Source organism: Aptenodytes forsteri, unplaced genomic scaffold (assembly GCF_000699145.1).
Source record: "Aptenodytes forsteri isolate BGI_AS27 unplaced genomic scaffold, ASM69914v1 Scaffold216, whole genome shotgun sequence".
In the NCBI taxonomy this organism is placed as follows: domain Eukaryota; kingdom Metazoa; phylum Chordata; class Aves; order Sphenisciformes; family Spheniscidae; genus Aptenodytes; species Aptenodytes forsteri.
This window is the reverse complement of record NW_008796114.1, coordinates 2,040,388-2,056,735: the sequence shown is the minus strand read 5'-3', so window position 1 is coordinate 2,056,735 and position 16,348 is coordinate 2,040,388. Positions and strand designations below refer to the sequence as shown.

General features: G+C 51.0%; 2 protein-coding genes across 2 annotated transcripts; one reads left to right on the top strand and one right to left on the bottom strand.

Annotated features, from left to right (window-relative positions):
• Positions 1–898: 898 nt before the first annotated feature.
• LOC103905496 (protein Wnt-4) lies at positions 899–11,131 on the bottom strand. Its single transcript, XM_009287177.1, has 6 exons — positions 11,091–11,131; positions 10,190–10,234; positions 3,427–3,665; positions 2,394–2,525; positions 2,086–2,228; positions 899–1,366 (listed from the first exon to the last, which is right to left on the bottom strand). The coding sequence occupies exons 1-6, from the start codon at positions 11,129–11,131 to the stop codon at positions 899–901; spliced, it is 1,068 nt and encodes a 355-aa protein (XP_009285452.1).
• A 2,369-nt stretch (positions 11,132–13,500) lies between these two features.
• LPAR5 (lysophosphatidic acid receptor 5) lies at positions 13,501–14,613 on the top strand. Its single transcript, XM_009287176.1, has one exon. It carries the CDS (start codon positions 13,501–13,503, stop codon positions 14,611–14,613), a length of 1,113 nt encoding a protein of 370 aa, XP_009285451.1.
• Positions 14,614–16,348: the final 1,735 nt, after the last annotated feature.

Genomic DNA, 16,348 nt, shown 5'->3' with positions numbered 1-16,348 from the left:
AGCTCATCATGGCCAAATCTCCCTCTCCGAGCACCTGCTCTGCACCGTCGGCAGTGGCACACCAGGAGGGGAGCCTCACTCAACAGCGTTTCACTGTGGCACCTCCTAGAACTCCTCCTGAAAACATTTTCTCCAGCTGAGCATTGGAGAAGGCATCAGCCCTGGGAACCTGGATTTAGAGCCACTGGCCCAAGTGTCCTTGTCTGAAGTCCCCAGCCACCTCTTGCCTCCCTCCCCCTGCAGGCCTATACCAGTCAGTAGTTCTCTCAAGGAAGAGTCTTATTGTATAAAGAGCCCATTCGCCCCACAAACCTAATCTAATCCCTTCTCTCTGCTGCCGCCGCTCTATTACACCCCTCAGTGACCCCTCTCACGTCCTAGGTGGGTCCCTGCTCCCCACTGCTCCACTCCCCAGTGTTTCTCACTCATTGCAGCCCGTGTGACCACTGAGCATGAAGACTCCAGCGTGGCCTTTCCCCTCCCAGCCCACAGGAGGGAGCAGAGCCAGGTACCCTCCAGGTCCCAAATGCAGCACGTGAGGAAGGAGCTGACGTATGCACTTTGCTTTCCGTTGCAGCTGGTTTATTTCTAAAGTTTAAGGGTTTATTGGGCCTGTGTCCTCCAACCCTCCATCCGGAAAAATAATTCAAACCACAGAAAGCCCAATGAAGCTGGTGAGAGGGTGCTGGGTGAGGAGCACACAGGAGCTGATGGCACCCCCGGTGCCAGGGGCTGCCCTCTGGCAGGGCAGCAAAACCCCACGTCTCCTCCGTTCCCTTTCAGGCTGTGTGTCTCCCCCACACCTTCCACTGCATCCCTGTGTCTCTCCCCGGGCTGTCCTCTCCCCGGCTGCCTTGCAGTTCCCTGGCAGCCTCCCTCTGCCCCAGTGCGCTCCCCCTCAGCGGCAGCTGTGCACCTCCACCAGGTGCCGGCACTGCTTGCACTTGACGGAGCAGCACCAGCGAAACTTGCAGCTGCACCGCTCCACCACCTCTGCCTGGGACGTGTGGAAGCCCCTGCCGCAGCACAAGAGCTCACAGCCATCCATGGCCGGGGATGTCCGGTTGCACTGGCGGCCAGAGGTGCCAAAGACCCCGCGCTGGGGGTCCCGGTCGCAGAAGTCTGGGCTGGCCAACAGGTAGACCAGGTCGTGAGCTGTGTAGGGCTTGAAGCGAGAGCTCTTGGGCACCAGGAGCTTGCGGGAACCAACCCGCTTGGGGTGAACCTCTGTTGCCCCCTCAAACTTTTCCTTGAGGATGTTGCCCACCTTGCGGAAGGGGGGCATGACCTTCCAGCACGTGCGCACCTCGCAGGAGCCCGACACACCATGGCACTTGCACTCCACCTTCATGTGGGCCAGGAGAGCCTGGGGAGCAGGAGGCAGCTGCCAGCCAGTCCTGGGACACCCTGCCCTACACCTCCCATGCCTGTGAGCCCCCCAGCAGCCACTGTTCCCCCCCACACCTCCCATGGGGCTGGAGGGCAGGATCAGCCGAAGGGAAGGGAAGGGAGCAAAAAAGTCTTTTTAAGCCAAGCCAATATGAAACATAAGGGGATCCACTCTGTGGGAAACAGGCTGGCTTGGGTCTGTAAGAGAAATCCCTGAGGCAGGGGTAGAGACAGGGACCTGCTCTGACCCCATGGACCGTGGGGAGGGGAACAGATCTGCCCAGAGCCAGAGGATGCTCAAGGGACCAGATCTGAGAGTGGCCTCTACAGAGGATGGTGTCTTTGCTCAGGAGGGACTGGAGGGGCAGGGAAGGCTTTCAGAGCAGAGTGGGGAAACTCATTTCCTTTGCAGAAAAGGCCAAGGAAGGTAAATCACAGCTGGGCTCACTGAGGAAAAAGAGACTGTGTAGGGGCAGGTAGGGAAGGCTGGGACCCCACTCTGTGCAGGCGAGGAGCTAGCTCAGTGTGAGTGGCGCAGTGCTGGGCTGAGGAAAGGCAGCAGGACGCAGACCCCCTCTGGGAGCTCATGGCTGCCCCGAATTGCTCCTGGGGTAAGAGGGCTGGACCGAGCTCCGCCCAGCCAGGGAGAAGCCCCTGAAGCTGGGCTTGCTTCGCAGCCCCTGTTCCTGCCCTTACCTTCCTCCCAGCCTCATTGTTGTGCAGGTTCATGAGCGCTCGGCTGGAGGAGATGCCACGGCTCCTCTCAGGGTTGTCTACGAAGGCTTGAGAAAAGGCAATCCCGTAAGACAGGTTATCAGAGCAGCCTGACCATTGGAAACCTGCAGCGGGAAAGCAGACATGAGATGAAGAAGGATAAGCCCTGGGAGGAGGTCCCAAAGGGCTGAGGGCCATGGACAAGGCAGGTGCCTCCTCCCCTGGTGAGGGTCTCCCCCATGGATCTTCTCCTCTGCCACCCCCTCCCTGCCACTGGCCTCTTCCTTCACCTTCGGGGCTGACTCCTCGGATCTTGCGGTCGCAGCCACACTTCTCCAGCTCCCCACGGCTGCAGGCACGAGTCACAGCAAAGGCAACGCCGGCAGCAGAGATAGCATGGATGAAAGCAGATTCTCGCGTGCCTGCAGTGGGGCGAGAAATGGCACCAGTCTGCGGAGGGGGAAGGCACTGATGGGACATGGGGGTGGGGAAAGAGGCTATGACTGCATGCAGGAGGGATGCATTCAGGTGGAGACTGCTCGGGAGAAATCACTGTCAGGATGTTCAGCCAGTGCTGCTGTTCCTGAGGCCTGGAGCCAGTAAGGGAGATGGCTCTGTGGAGTCCTTCTGGCTGAGGGACTGAGCCAGAAGTGGTGCCTCAACATGGCACCCTCAGTTCCTGCGCTGGGTGTCCCACTGAGAGAGAGAACTCAGCAGCTCCCAAGCGAAGTGAAAGGGGAGCCGTGGTGGGGGACACCAGGGGCTGAGCCTCCCACGTAGAGGGGTTTGTCAGGGAAGACCCTGCCACCTTGTCTCTAGGAGCCAGAGACCCTGCTCATAGCTCCCTGTATGGCTCCTCCCATGCCAACACATGCAAAATCTGTTCCGTGCTGTTTTGGGGGCATAGGCAGATCCTTTTTCCCTGGCCTGCAACAAAAAGGGACCGCAGCTTCAGAGAAAAAGGTTTGATTTGAGCTGCTACTCCAAAGGGCTGGGCTGGTGGCAGCATGAGGGAGAAGATCTACCAGTCTGCGGAGCTGGTACCCAGAATGGTCCAGATGGGACCGAAAAGCCAAGCCTGGCTGAATGAGGAAAAAGTTTAGCCAGAATATTAATATTTGAAACAGCATGTGCATTTGGTTCAGTTTGCTCTCTGTTGACATCTATGTTAGCATGCAGAGGAAGGCACTGGCCACTCTGGGGCTGGGCCCAGTGTGACACTTGTACACTAGTTCAGCGAAGGCTGATGTGTCAAGGAAACCCCGTGGGCATACTGAAGGGACCCCATGCCAGCTCTGCCTGTGCCACCTCCCCCTCACTGACCTTGGATGGCGACCTTGCCAAAGACCTGCAGCCCCTGCAGGGTGGAGCAGTTCCACCGGCGAGAGTGAAACTGGTGCTGGCATTCCTCGACAGCCAGCTCCGCGCCTCGCTTCACCGCATCCATGGCTTCCACCTGCCGCCGGCAAATGCGGACCTGCTCTTCTACCAGCCCCATCAGACCCTCGCAGCCACCGGGGTTCCGGAGGACTGCCTGCAGAGAAGGCTGCTTGGCCAGGTTCCTGTGGGGCAGGGGAGAGATTCAGTCACAGATGGGCTAGAGTCAGGGCCATGTCTGTGAGGGACTAGCCCTCTATAGCCTTATTTTAGAGCAGAAATGGGGCAGGGAAGGGGATGTGCCGCCTCTTGTCTGTGTTGAATTGAACATTCCTGGTCTGCGCCTCTTCAGCTTCACTGTCCCTCTCCCTTCATGCTCCCAGAGATGCCCCGCCTAATGTGCTGCCTTTGGGTTGCCCAGGTTCCTTCTTCCACCCTTTTCTCATAGATCTGCCTGTTTCTTGGGAAACAGCACCTCCCCAGGTGACTTTCCAATCCAGACAGTACAAGTGCAAAGCATACTTACAGCCAGGTCACAGCAAGGACATGCTGCACGGGGATCAGCACCACGTACAGCCACGCCATCTCCATCCTGTCCCCGGCAAAACTCCACCTTCATCCACGGTGCAGCAGCTGCCCGAATCCCCTCCTGTGACCTCCCACTGCCTCTGCCTGACAGTCACTCACACAGCAGCTCCGGCCAGCACTGCAAAGCACAGGTAGCCCCTGCCCTGGGCAATGACCATGGGCTGCCCTGGTGTGCCTGCCAGCATCGGAGACCTGGTGGCCCACAGAAACCTGGCAGGTTGGCCCTGCGAGGGCGTCCACGCTGGTGCTGTTCCCTACCTACAGCTCAGGCAGCATCGTGGGAGAGCTCTGAACTAGGGCTCTGGGGTAGGCATCTGTCGGAGGGAGCTCACACGGCTGGGGAGAGCATCAGTGCCAGACCCCCAGTTTCTGCCGTCCCGTCAGTAGACGATCTGGTTGTCTTCCTCTGCAGTCAAGTCACTTCATCAGCAGGAAGCAGCCCAAGACCCAGAGCCTTCCACACAAGAAAAACCTGGCAGCACCAAGCAGCTGTCTCTAGACCCACCAGCTCGTCATCGCTTTGTCACCAAGCCCTTTGGGGAGCCGGCGAGTTTCCTTGCAGTGACAGCTCATGCGAGCAGAGAGGGGAAGACCTGCTGCCTCCCTCATCCCCAGCTGCTGCCCTTGAGGACCCTCCCTCATCTGCCTCCTCCAGGCTGGAGATTCTTCTTTTCTACCCTGCAACCCACATAGCTACGGCAAACAGACACAGCCCGGCTGCTCCCTGGGTCTCTTAACTCTTTCCCTGGCAGCTCTCCCTTCACCCCCCTCATTTTCTTCCCCATGACAAGAGGGACAGTCCTTGCCCTTCTCCTAAGCAGGCATAATGGAGTGGCTGCCCCTCTTCTCAGTGGGTAGCCCTTTCCTAAGATCCCCTGGGAGTCCAGGAAAATGTGAGTTGTGTGACCGGGGAGCTGAAATGTCCTGGGAGAAAAGCCTGCCATTCCTCCAGCAGGCCTGGGAAGTGCCAACTGTCCTGACCGCCCTGAAAGATGAAACTCCTCACGCAGCCCGGAGGTTTCTGCTTTTCCTGTCTGAATCATTCAGCAAGTGAAACATGGCTGCTCTGGCCCTGCTATGGTTCTTCCGCCATGGCCCCACATGTGGGTTAACACCTTTGCTGTGCTTTTCCACATTTCCCTGCACAAAGAGGTCTGAAGAGCACTGGGGTTTATCATCCTTTCAAACTTGAGCAGCCCCTCTGTTGTAGCACACTTTCCACCTCTCTCCTTGCCTTCCCAGCTCCCTGCATCCCTCGTTCTGCTAGGTCCTTGCTCCTGCTTTCTGGAGTCAGCACTCTGGGGCGGCAGGCATGTTGAGATCTGCAGCATCAGGGTGTAGCCTCCGACACACACCCCAGTAATCTGGTCTTACCTGCTGTCGACTCAGACAGCGGTGGAGAAGTGCCGGGGGTTGCACTGCTCTTCCCCATGAGCTGAGCCTCCAAGAGACAGCAAGGGGCAAAGGTGTGAGCCCACCCGGGCAGGGGGCGACGGAGTTTGTGGGCTGATGCACCGAGACCCGGTGAGGTGAGTGAACCTGGCTGGGTGAGGGATGGGGCAGGGTGGGCTCACGGGCTAGGTTAAGTGCCACTGTGTCCCCCTCTTCTGACACACATGGTAAAGCCAGGACTGCCAGGCTCAGTCCGGTGTGTGCACATGTGTGCGGGGGGCGAGGGCTGCAGGGGAGGGGAAAGTTCCCACAGAGGGTGTCAGAGACTCCTTTTGCAAAGGGAGAAGGAAACCCCACTCTGGTATATCTGCAAGCCTTTATCGGTACCAGAGCCTTGACAGGAACTGAAGAGACACAAAAAGCTGTGATAACAAAGATCCCAGCAACTAGGAAGTGAGAAAGGTTAAAAAAGAGAGGCACTAAAAAGGAGCAGGGTGAGATCAGTGGTTCGGGTGCTATTGTATCCTCCAAGGATTTATGAGCAGCAGGAACATATATCCCTTGGCGTGTCACTCCCTGAATGAGGAGGCAGTGACGGCAGAACAAGGGAGGCAGGGAGTGAGAAAGTCAAACACCAGCAGCAACAGCCAGCAGGCAGAGGAGCCGGGCAGGGGGTGCAGAGAAAGAGGGAGCCCACAGGAACAGCAGCTTCTTCTCGGGGCAGCTGCTCCTGGGGAAGGACGACAGTAGGACTAGAAGTGTCCCCATGACCCGTGTCTTCTTCCAGGTGTGCTGGGACTGGCAAAGCAGAAACAGGACTTGAAGCAACAGAGTGCCACATGGGCTCTGCAGAAGGGCAGATCCCTTCTCAGCTACACTTGGTGGTTCTAGGTCACAGATGTCCTGCTAAATCAGCCCTTGCACTTTCTTAGTGCTGTGCCTCCTGTAGCCTTGAACGACAGGGACTGACGTTTGTGGCAAACATGCCTTTGCCTGCCACAGGCACTGACACCTCTTCAGAGCTCAGTTCTTTTTGGGTCCCTGACACATGCCAGTGGTGCACATCTGGGCCACCGCACAGGATCTGGTCCCCAAAGCGCCCAAGCCCATGGGATTGACAGGACTCTGCGCCTTTGCACTGACTAGTGATTAAATCAACTTTGCTCTCACTTCCCGTATTTCACTTCCACCTCCTGTTTGGCAATATTTTGGGGAGGGGGATGTTTTAATTTTCCCCTGTCAGTCCTGGGGGTGGCTGAGTTAGCATGGGAGCAAAGACAAGCAAGTATTTGGCACTATGACCCAGGGCAGGTCTCCTCAGTTGCAAGGACGCCTGGGTGTTGCTTCTTTCACGATTACGTTTGCTTTCATAGGATGTGTTTTAGCTTATCAGCTTTGGATAGCGAAGTTCATGCTTTCTGGCCAGCCAGAAGTGCATCAGGAAGTGAGAAAGGAGAGGTGAACTGCAGCATGACAAATGTAGAACCAGCCATGGCGCGGTAGGGGACAGCTGTGATTTGGATGAGCAAGTAGCCAAAGAGCCCCCCTGGTTCTGTTTTGATTCAAGCTGCTTGCCGTTTTGGTGCCTGGATCGAGACCTCTGCAGTGACAGTGATCGCTAGCCGGCAAGCCTGCGTGCACCCTTGGCTCTTCACCAGCAAAGAGGTAAGCGAGATGGAAACATCTGGAGAGCTGGGTGGTCTGGGCACACTGGGTACTAGTCCCCGCCAGCTGCTGCACATGTGCTGCCGGACCTGACCACAGAGCACTGGGGAACCCTCTACGCCTCTTCAGTTGCCTGGTGAACCTAGCGGTGCAAGGCAAATCTCAGTATTTATTCAAACGGAGGCTGTCTTTGAGATCCTGTGATACTAAAAGCACAGGCAGCCTGCAGAGTTTACTTGCCAAGGTGCCCACATGGGGCCCTCAGGAGATGAAGGGGGGTGACACCTCTAGGGAGTGAGCAGTAGCAGTGTGATCAGACCTCATGAGTTAAATATGGAGGTCTCAGCTTTGATGTCATGTATCTCATTAAAAAGAAGCCATGCTAAGTCTTGAATGTCTTCACGGTTCTAATCATCACAATAATGTAATTTCTTGGTTAGAAAAAAGGTGAAAAGTGGGGCTTAAATATCACCTACAGCAGGTAAAAAGCATCCACATTTATGAAAAAATATACCTTCAATTTCTAAAGCAAAGTTGGGTAGGTTTTTTGAGGTTGGGTGTACTCTGTTACTTCCTCTTGGTTTCAGATTTACTAAGCAAGATTGTGCAGTTTGCGTTTTCAGCTGCACTGCTCTGCACCCCAATGCCACATTCTCTGTCTGCATCTCTGGGGCAGCCCCAAAGCACTCCAGGATTTAAATAACAGGTCATTCTCAGAAACACTGACCCTGCAGCATGCTCAGCAAGATTTTTCTAGCTGTCTTTTTCCACCTCATTTCTCAGCCCCATGCATAACCCTGCGTCCCACCACGCTGTGCTCCTTCATAATTTTTGCAGTGCTAGGAAGGCAGTGGCTATTGGTGAGATAGTGCCAGGAGAGAAGATGCCCAGGACCAGGCAGCAAGATGCCAGGCATTACATCTCATCTCAGGGCATGCCTGCCTGTTCCAGCCCCTGTATGCAAGTACAGCTAGGGTTTCCCACCCCCCAAAAGAAAAAACTCAAGATCCCCATGGGTTTTGCATGTCCTGTGGGGACTCCTTGCCTAGCAGCTATTTTGCTGCCTCTGGCGAGAGGTGCCCACCCTGGGCCCAACCTCTGGCTTGTCTCAGTCCAGAACCCCACGCCAGCCAGGGCACCGGGCAGCTCCCAAGTGCTTGGGGGAGGCATGGGGCTGTCATCTGAGTCGGGTGATCACAGAAGGGGGGGTGTGGGAGGGGAGGACAGTGCATTCTTTTCAACTGTTTTTTGGGGGTTGTCTGCCCATCCTCCAGCATCACATTCTCCTCTCACCTCACACAGCAACAGCAGTCAACATTGCCCCCATCTCACACCTATACCAACACCTCTTCCTCTGTCACCGGTGTTTTCCCTTCCTTCTAGTTTCTGCAGCTCCTCCTCCCCTGCAGCAGTTGCTCATAGTGCGTGTGTGTGTGTGTACACACGCACATATGCACGTGTCATGTCTATGTCATTCCCCCTGTCCCCCCTCCTAGAGCAAGAATACTAGCAACAAATTCATTTTCCACCTGAAAACAGAAAGAAGTATCTGCCTAGGTAGCATCTGTAGTTTGAATTGCTCTTTTCTGTCCCTGCTGGGGAAAAGGCCATGGTCTGGGCAGATGGCCTTCAGGGGCTCATATTGATCTTCACTGAGAGGTAAAAAGATGCTTCCTCCGCTTCCTGGGCCACATAAGGTCAGTCACCAAACAGAAAGCTCCTTCAGGATTTCAAGACAGCATCTCATCATGAGGAGGAGGATGATTCAGCTGTGGTACCATTGCCTCTTTACACAGCTGATGACTTGAGACCTCTCAGCAGCTTTCATGTAGAGCAATGAGTACTTGAGGTTCTTTTAGAGGCACCCACAAAGAACATGGCCTGTGGCCCTCAGACATTAACCAACAAGGATAATCCAACCAGTTTCAGCTCTTCTGTCTCCCTGCTACCAGCCTGCTTTACCCGTAGCTTTCCTTTTCAGTGAGGGACAGTCAAAACAGTACCTCCAGAGCTCTGTGGAGAAAGGCTCCGTTCCCACAGCTTCATCTTGCCAAAGACCATGCATGTACGCATCTCATTTCAGGTCTCTGAGTTCTTGATTACAGTATCTGTTACATCAAATTTGAGACTATCAATTAGCTTAGCTTCAATAACATCACCATCAGTGAATTCTTGCTTCTGTGTTTCCATCCACCCACCAAAAAAAAAAAATCCCCTCAAAAACCCCCAATCTATTTTCCACTCTCAGTGATCTTTGCTGCCAGTTTAGAAGTCTGCAGTTTGGTGTCTCGAAGGCTGAAGGGCTAGTATGTAAGGAAAGACCACTCAGAAAAAAAGAAAAGGTGATGGTGGGCAAAAAACTAAACAGATTTCTTGCACTGGTGTTCATGGCAGGAAAGCCTGGGAGATTTCCACGGCAGGAACCCTCTTTATGGCAAAATTCATCAAAGGACTGCCTCTGATCAAACCAGTGGTAGGAATGGTTATGGAGCAGCAATATGAACTAAGCAGTGTCTGAAACCACATGGCTCCTACCCCAGAGGTCCGAAAACAACCGAAGGGTGAAAGACCTGACTAACTCTGGTGTAGAAACATTTGCTTAAAACTGCTTTTAAAGGCTCACTAGCAGACACAATTTGAGAAAAGGCTCTTGGGGGATTTCAGACCAGGGAGCTTGATGTCTGTGCTGAACAAATTAGTAGAAGCTATAATAAAGGAAAAAATCAATTGGCATGCAGTCACATCTAATTACTGGGGAAGAGTCATCATGGCTTTTATAAAGGGATGCTGTGCCTCACAGCCCTTCTTTGAAGGAGTCAACAAGCATGTGAACAGTGGCCCACGTGGATTTCCAAAAGGCTTTCAAAAGGGCTCTCACCAATGGTGCTTAAAGAAATTTAGAGAAAAGGTTCCTACCTGGATAAAAAGTGCCTGAAAGATAGGACAGAGAATGAGGAGAGATGGTCAGTTTTCTCAGTGGAGCTCTAAGACACCAGTGCTGGGACTTGGGCTGTTTGACTTATTCATGAGGGATGAATAATGAAATAACAAATCTGTTGGAGACATAAAATTATTCAAGTTAGAAAAGATGAGAGTTGGCTGCAAAGAACTGCAGAGATTAAGAGAAGTGCGAGTGACTGGCCTTAAAATAACAGCTGAAATTTCATCTAGCTAACTGATGAGAAAAAACAATCTGAACTGGCCATTACCCCTTGCAAATGAAATCTATGCCTACTCAGCTCAGTGTATCCACATCATCAACATTGTGTACGTTTTGAGCACCCCACCACAGGGCTCACAAAGGCTGGAGCAGAAGTGGAAAGGTTCTAAGAAGGGCAACAAGGACAGAACAGCTCCTCTGCGAGGAACAAGTATGAAGACAATGACCCTTTAGCCTCAAAAAAAAAAAAAGTTACTGAGAGGGAACATCGTAGGCATTTATAAAATCATCAGTGATAAGGTGAAGGTGAATAGGGATGTTTTTTTCCACCACCTCTTCCAGTACTAAAACTAGGAACTGAATCTAGCAGGTGGTGATTCAAAAATGAGTACAAGGAAGTGGTTCTTCACCTGAGGTGCAATTAAGCTGTGGAACTCCTTGGCACTGCTGGCACTGGATGTTGTAGATGGTAAATTTTACATGGACTCAAAAAACAACTGGAAAAAAAACATGAAAGAAAAATTCCCTGAGGACTACTGAATACAAATAGGTCACCTCTGGCTCAGGAAATCCCTGGGCTACAATATGCTGGAAGCAGGAAGAGAACTTGTGGGAGCATAACTACATAATTGCACTGTTCTTACATTATACCTTCACCATCCATGATTTGAGACGCAATACTAGTTGTAGATAGACCACCGATCTCACAAAGTATGGACCGTGCTTACATATTGTATTCTCTAGAGGTGTTTATTGAATACCTCTTGATAAAAATAGCTTGTCTGTGGAGACAAGTCACTTTCACCTGACACCTGACTGGTCTGGGTACACATTAGAGAAGGTCATGGTCTCTCACAAAGTCTCAGTCTCACTCACTTTGTCTTGGTCAAGACAAAGGTCTCACCAGTCTGTTCAGTCTGCAGTCATTGCAAGGTTTTGGCTGTAGCAAAAGCTGGCATATCCTCCTTGAGATTTTTTGAGGCATCTAATCATTTCACTTGAAACCAACAACATTCTTTCACGTTTGCCTTGTCTTGATGGATTATCTTATACTTTAAAATTATGCAAATCTTCACACAAAGTTTTCATCCATCATTGTCAAAGAAGGGTGAAAGCCACTCAGATGTAGCTTGACAAACCAGTAGAAGTTCCTCTAAGAAAACTGTCTTGGTGGTGGACCTGCCCAACAACACAAAAGGATGGGCAAACTGATAGCGGTCTACTCTCTCGTCTTAGACTTCCACTTTCATTGTTTAACATGTTGTTACCAGAATGAATCTTTTCCTACCTATGAGGTCAGCACACGCATCTTCTGTCTTTAATAGATCCTCCCTCTAGATCTGTGCATTGCCCCACAACGCCATCCAGAAGGTCTGACATGCTTTTCACACCTGTCAAGTTGCTGAGTAGCTTCCTCTTAAAGTAATATCGACCTTATGTAAAAATTTCCTCTAGACAGAAAATTATACTTTCCTTTTGAGGTGAATCACACTCTATGTGGGCTCTGTGAGGGAGTCCTTATCTAACCACTGCAAACAGCTATGGGGAATTCTGTCATACTTACCAACCCCTACTCCACTGTGACAGTTTTGAGAGCAGATGTCTAGTTTTAGGATCATAGAATAATTAAGGCAGTCTCTAGCCCAACCTCCTACTCAAAGCGGGTCAGCTATCAGATCAGGTAAGTTTACTCTGGACTTTATAGAGTCTGGTCTTGAAAATCTCCAAGGATGGAGACTCCACAACCTCTTGGGGAAACCTGTTGCAATGCCTGACTGTCCTCACAGTGAAAACATTTTTCCCTATATCCAGTCTGAATATCTATTGCTTCAATTTATGCCCATTGCCTCTGGTCCCCCTGCCATGCCTCACTGTGAACAGCTAACTCTGCCCTCTTCCAGTAACCACCTTGCAGGTATGGGGAGGCTGCTATTATATCCCCTGGAGCCTTCTCTTCTCCAGCTGAACAAGCCCAGTTCCCTCAGCATCTCCTCACAGGGCAAGTGCTCCAGCCCCCAGACCTTTTCGGTGGCCTTCCACTGGACTCACTCCAATTGATCAATGTTTGGCAGGGCAGTGCTACCATTAGTATCTAGAGTGGTTACCAGTCTCACACCACTTTGGCGTTACAGGTATGTTTGTCCACATGAATCCCATGGCTCCTCCTGCTTTACTGGGTGCTCCCTTACCTGGGTGTGCTGCTCTGTGTTTGTGGGACGTGGGCTGCTTCATGCTTTATGGTGTTGTAAGCAGGAAAATGATCAGAGGACATCCAATCCAAATAGGCACCACTGGTCCCATGCAAGAGAGAACACCAAAGGAACTGTATGAATGTAAGCAACGTAAGGAACTCCAACTAGCTGGGGCTCAGGTTTGTGTGGGTTGTTTCACCCAGGAAAAGGAGCTAGGGTGGAGGCAAGTCTAACTGTAGCATAATTCTTTTTATCTGCAATGGATGTACAAAGTCCTGTTTCTCTGATATAAAACAATACTATGCAGTTTTTATTTTAAGTTCCTTCCAGTCAGCATTTTTCCCTCAAAATGCTTGCTCTCTTCTTTTTCTTTCTCTCTCTCTCTCTCTCTTTCTGGAGCTGCCTTGACTACTTTCCCTGTGTGCTCTTGTGCTGTCCCTTTCTTGTATACATGTGCTCTCGACAGTGATCAAAGCAACGTGAATTTTCTGGGGCTGAGCGATAAATTATTCTGTATGACAATTACCTTCTCTGTGCTCTGGCTTCTTCTGCCATGTAATTACTCACTTTTCTATGTCTTTTGGTTTCTTTGTGAGTTCTTGCATCAGAAGCCATCATGGTGGGATTTTGACCTTTCAAGAGATTTCCCCCTCTCACTTAAAACTCTTCTGTCTTGGTCTTCCACTCTGACCAGGAATTGTGCTGACATTCAACAACTGGCAATGACCCTCCATCGCATCAGCATCCCCATAACCACTGGAAAGAATTACTGAACTAGAGGCAGAACCTGACTCTAGCTGACTACGTTACCATCCCTGCTAGATGACCACTGACCAGCAATCCAAAGCAGCACCAGTCAAGAGAGAGATGTGCCCATCTACCTCCCAGCTGCAGATGAGGGGAATCACCTGCCCATAGCTTCTTAGAGGGGAATGACTTCTCTCAGTGCTTTTCTTTGTGCCTCCTTAGCTCACCAGCAGGCTCAGCCATCTCAGCAAGACCCTCCCCTGATCCCCGCTGGGCATGTCAGCTCCCAATGCATCTCAGACATGCAAGGATTACAGCTTCAACCACCACCTCCTCCTGCCTGGCTACATCCTGATATTCATTACAGGTTTGATGCTGAACGTGGTGGCCCTATGGATATTCATCCGCTACCTGCGCCTGAAGTCTGTAGTGATGATCTACATGTTCAACCTGGCCGTGAGTGACCTCACCTTCACACTCCCTCTGCCGCTGCGACTTTACTACTATTCCAACCACCACTGGCCCTTTGGTAACACCCTGTGCCAGGTCTCTGGGTCTGTCTTCCAGATCAACATGTATGGTAGCTGCCTATTCCTCACGTGCATCAACCTAGATCGCTATGTTGCCATTGTCCACCCACTTCGCTGGCGGCATCTGCGGCGCCCCAAGGTGGCCAAGCTCCTTTGCCTGGTCGTCTGGGTTGTGATCTTCATGGGCTCCATCCCCACTGCCATAGTCCACAAGCAAAACCACTGTGAGATACAGAACCAGACCATTTATCTGTGCTTTGAAAACTTTAGTGACAACATGTGGCAGAGAAACCTCTTCCCCCTGGTTGTCCTGGCTGAAATCTTGGGGTTTCTCCTGCCTCTCAGCTCTGTGACATACTGCTCGGTTCGGATCTTTCAGGAGCTCTGCCAGGACAGCCAGACGAAGACCCTGCGACAGCAGAAGACCATCCGTCTCCTCTTGGTCAATCTGGTCATCTTCATCATCTGCTTTGTGCCTTACAACACTACGCTGGCAGTTTATGGGCTGATAAAGGCCCGGGTGATGAAGGTTAAGGAAGAAACACAGACCTCCGTGCGCCAAGTGTTAATTATGACAATGCTGTTGGCCAGCTTGAACTGCACGCTGGACCCCCTGATCTACTACTTTAGTACTGAGGGTTTCCGTAACACCTTTAAGAAACTGCGGCGGGTACAAGCCTGGGACTCAGATACAGGGACGCTTAAGAATCAGGTTGTGGAGAATAAGTCAACCCGAGACCATGCTATCTCAAAAGTAAAACAGTTCCCAGCTGAGAACTTTATCTGTCCCAATGAATCTTTGCCATCACTTCCTACTGCATTATTTTTGAATGGCCCTATTGAGGACTCAGAAATATAACCACAGAAAGGTCATACCATTGCAGAGTCACCCATTCAATAATTACAACAAGACTGTGGGAAACAGCTCAGGGCAACTTAGCAAACTGTTTGAGGGAGCACAGCAGGCTGTATGTGGGTGAACGTGATGATACGAAGCTGAAGGATGAAAGGTTGTTTTGAATAAACAGAGATGTCTTGGTGACATCTCTGACTCTTTTGGTGCAGGAAACATAGTGGGGGACAAGGACTTGAAACAAATGTAGTGTGTCTAGGTCTGGTCAGCACAGATTCCTATAGCAAGTCCATCCTACCTGAGCACCTCCTGGCTGCACCGTAACGTGAAGCAGTTCTGGGGTTAATCAGAGCACAGATGTGGTACTGCTGACAGAGTGAATTTAGTGGTTAAGACTGAGGGGAACTTTGGGGTTGTTTTTTTAACTAGATGCTTCAATTTGAGTCTTAAATCCAGCTTGGGACACCTAAATAAGTGTCTCAATTTTCCAAAAGAGTTGAAGCATTTAGCAACCCTTGTTGGGGTCAAGGAGACTAGCCGGGTGTTTAGTACTCTTGCAGAAAATAGGTTCCTAACTGTATAGTAAGTCACAGACCTTAGCAAAACAATCTTTAGGAGGTATGTCAAATGCGCTTGTGCAGCTGTACACACACACATGCAGAACAATGGATATACATTTACCTAAAGCAAAATGGCTTGGCAAACACTAGCATACTTAAAAATACACCCAGCATTCATAATGGCCCCAGAAAAAAGAGGATACCAATACTGTCGTCATTTCTGAAGCTCACATTGATGTTAGTGCTTTGCACTTTCTTGTTGCTCGGCCATAGGGTGATTGATTTCAGGTCTGAGTGATTTTCACTGTTAAAAAGAAATGATGTCACAGAATGAGGCTGCAGCGAAATATATTTGCTTGCACTGTTTGTACATGCTTTTTCAGCCTGCACTGTATGCGAAAGCCCTATAAATCTCCCCAGAAGCGAGAGACCCAGCTGTACACAGACAGTACCAGAAACCCCAGTTATTCGCTCCTGCTAGTGACCAAGGGCTGCCTTTCCACTTGCACTGCAAAGCAGCCTCTCTGTGGCTTCCAGCAGGACTCAGGCTATCCCAGAGTGGGTCCATTATGGTATATTTTAATTTTTTTGGAAAATGTTAAAGGAATGGTAAGGGAAAGTGACAAGAAATGCTGTTCAGAGTAAAGTCCTGGTTCTTAGACTTCCAAATTAGCAATGAATCTTATTTCAAGTCCCTACCTCATGACTGCTGCGGGAATAAATGTATTGCAGTGCATCATGGTTTTGTGTTACAATACAGTTTAGGAGACACAGGGTTTTAAATCCCTCTTTCCAGTCTCCCTTGAAGAGCTTCTCTTTTAGTACAGGTGACTGTAGAAGCAGGTCTTCAAGAAGACCTGTAGAAGATGATGAGCCTCTCCACAGAGAGATCCTTGTGTCACAGGCTGCCTTGGGAGACATATGCCCTAGGTAGGCCAGCTCTGTCCCCTTTCTCAGCCTGTGCATCGCCAGCAGACCAGCCTTGAAATATGCCTGCAGATGAAGGACCTTTAATGGTGTCTGAGAGATGCAGTGAGAGAGGTGGAGGAGGGCTTGCGGGGCAGTAGGCATTTCTATTTTGAAAATTCAGGACTGCCATGTGACTGTGAATCATTTGTGATGTAGTGCAGCTGGAGAGGAAGCAGAGCTGTGTGCATACCTTCTGCTAGGGTCCAATGTTA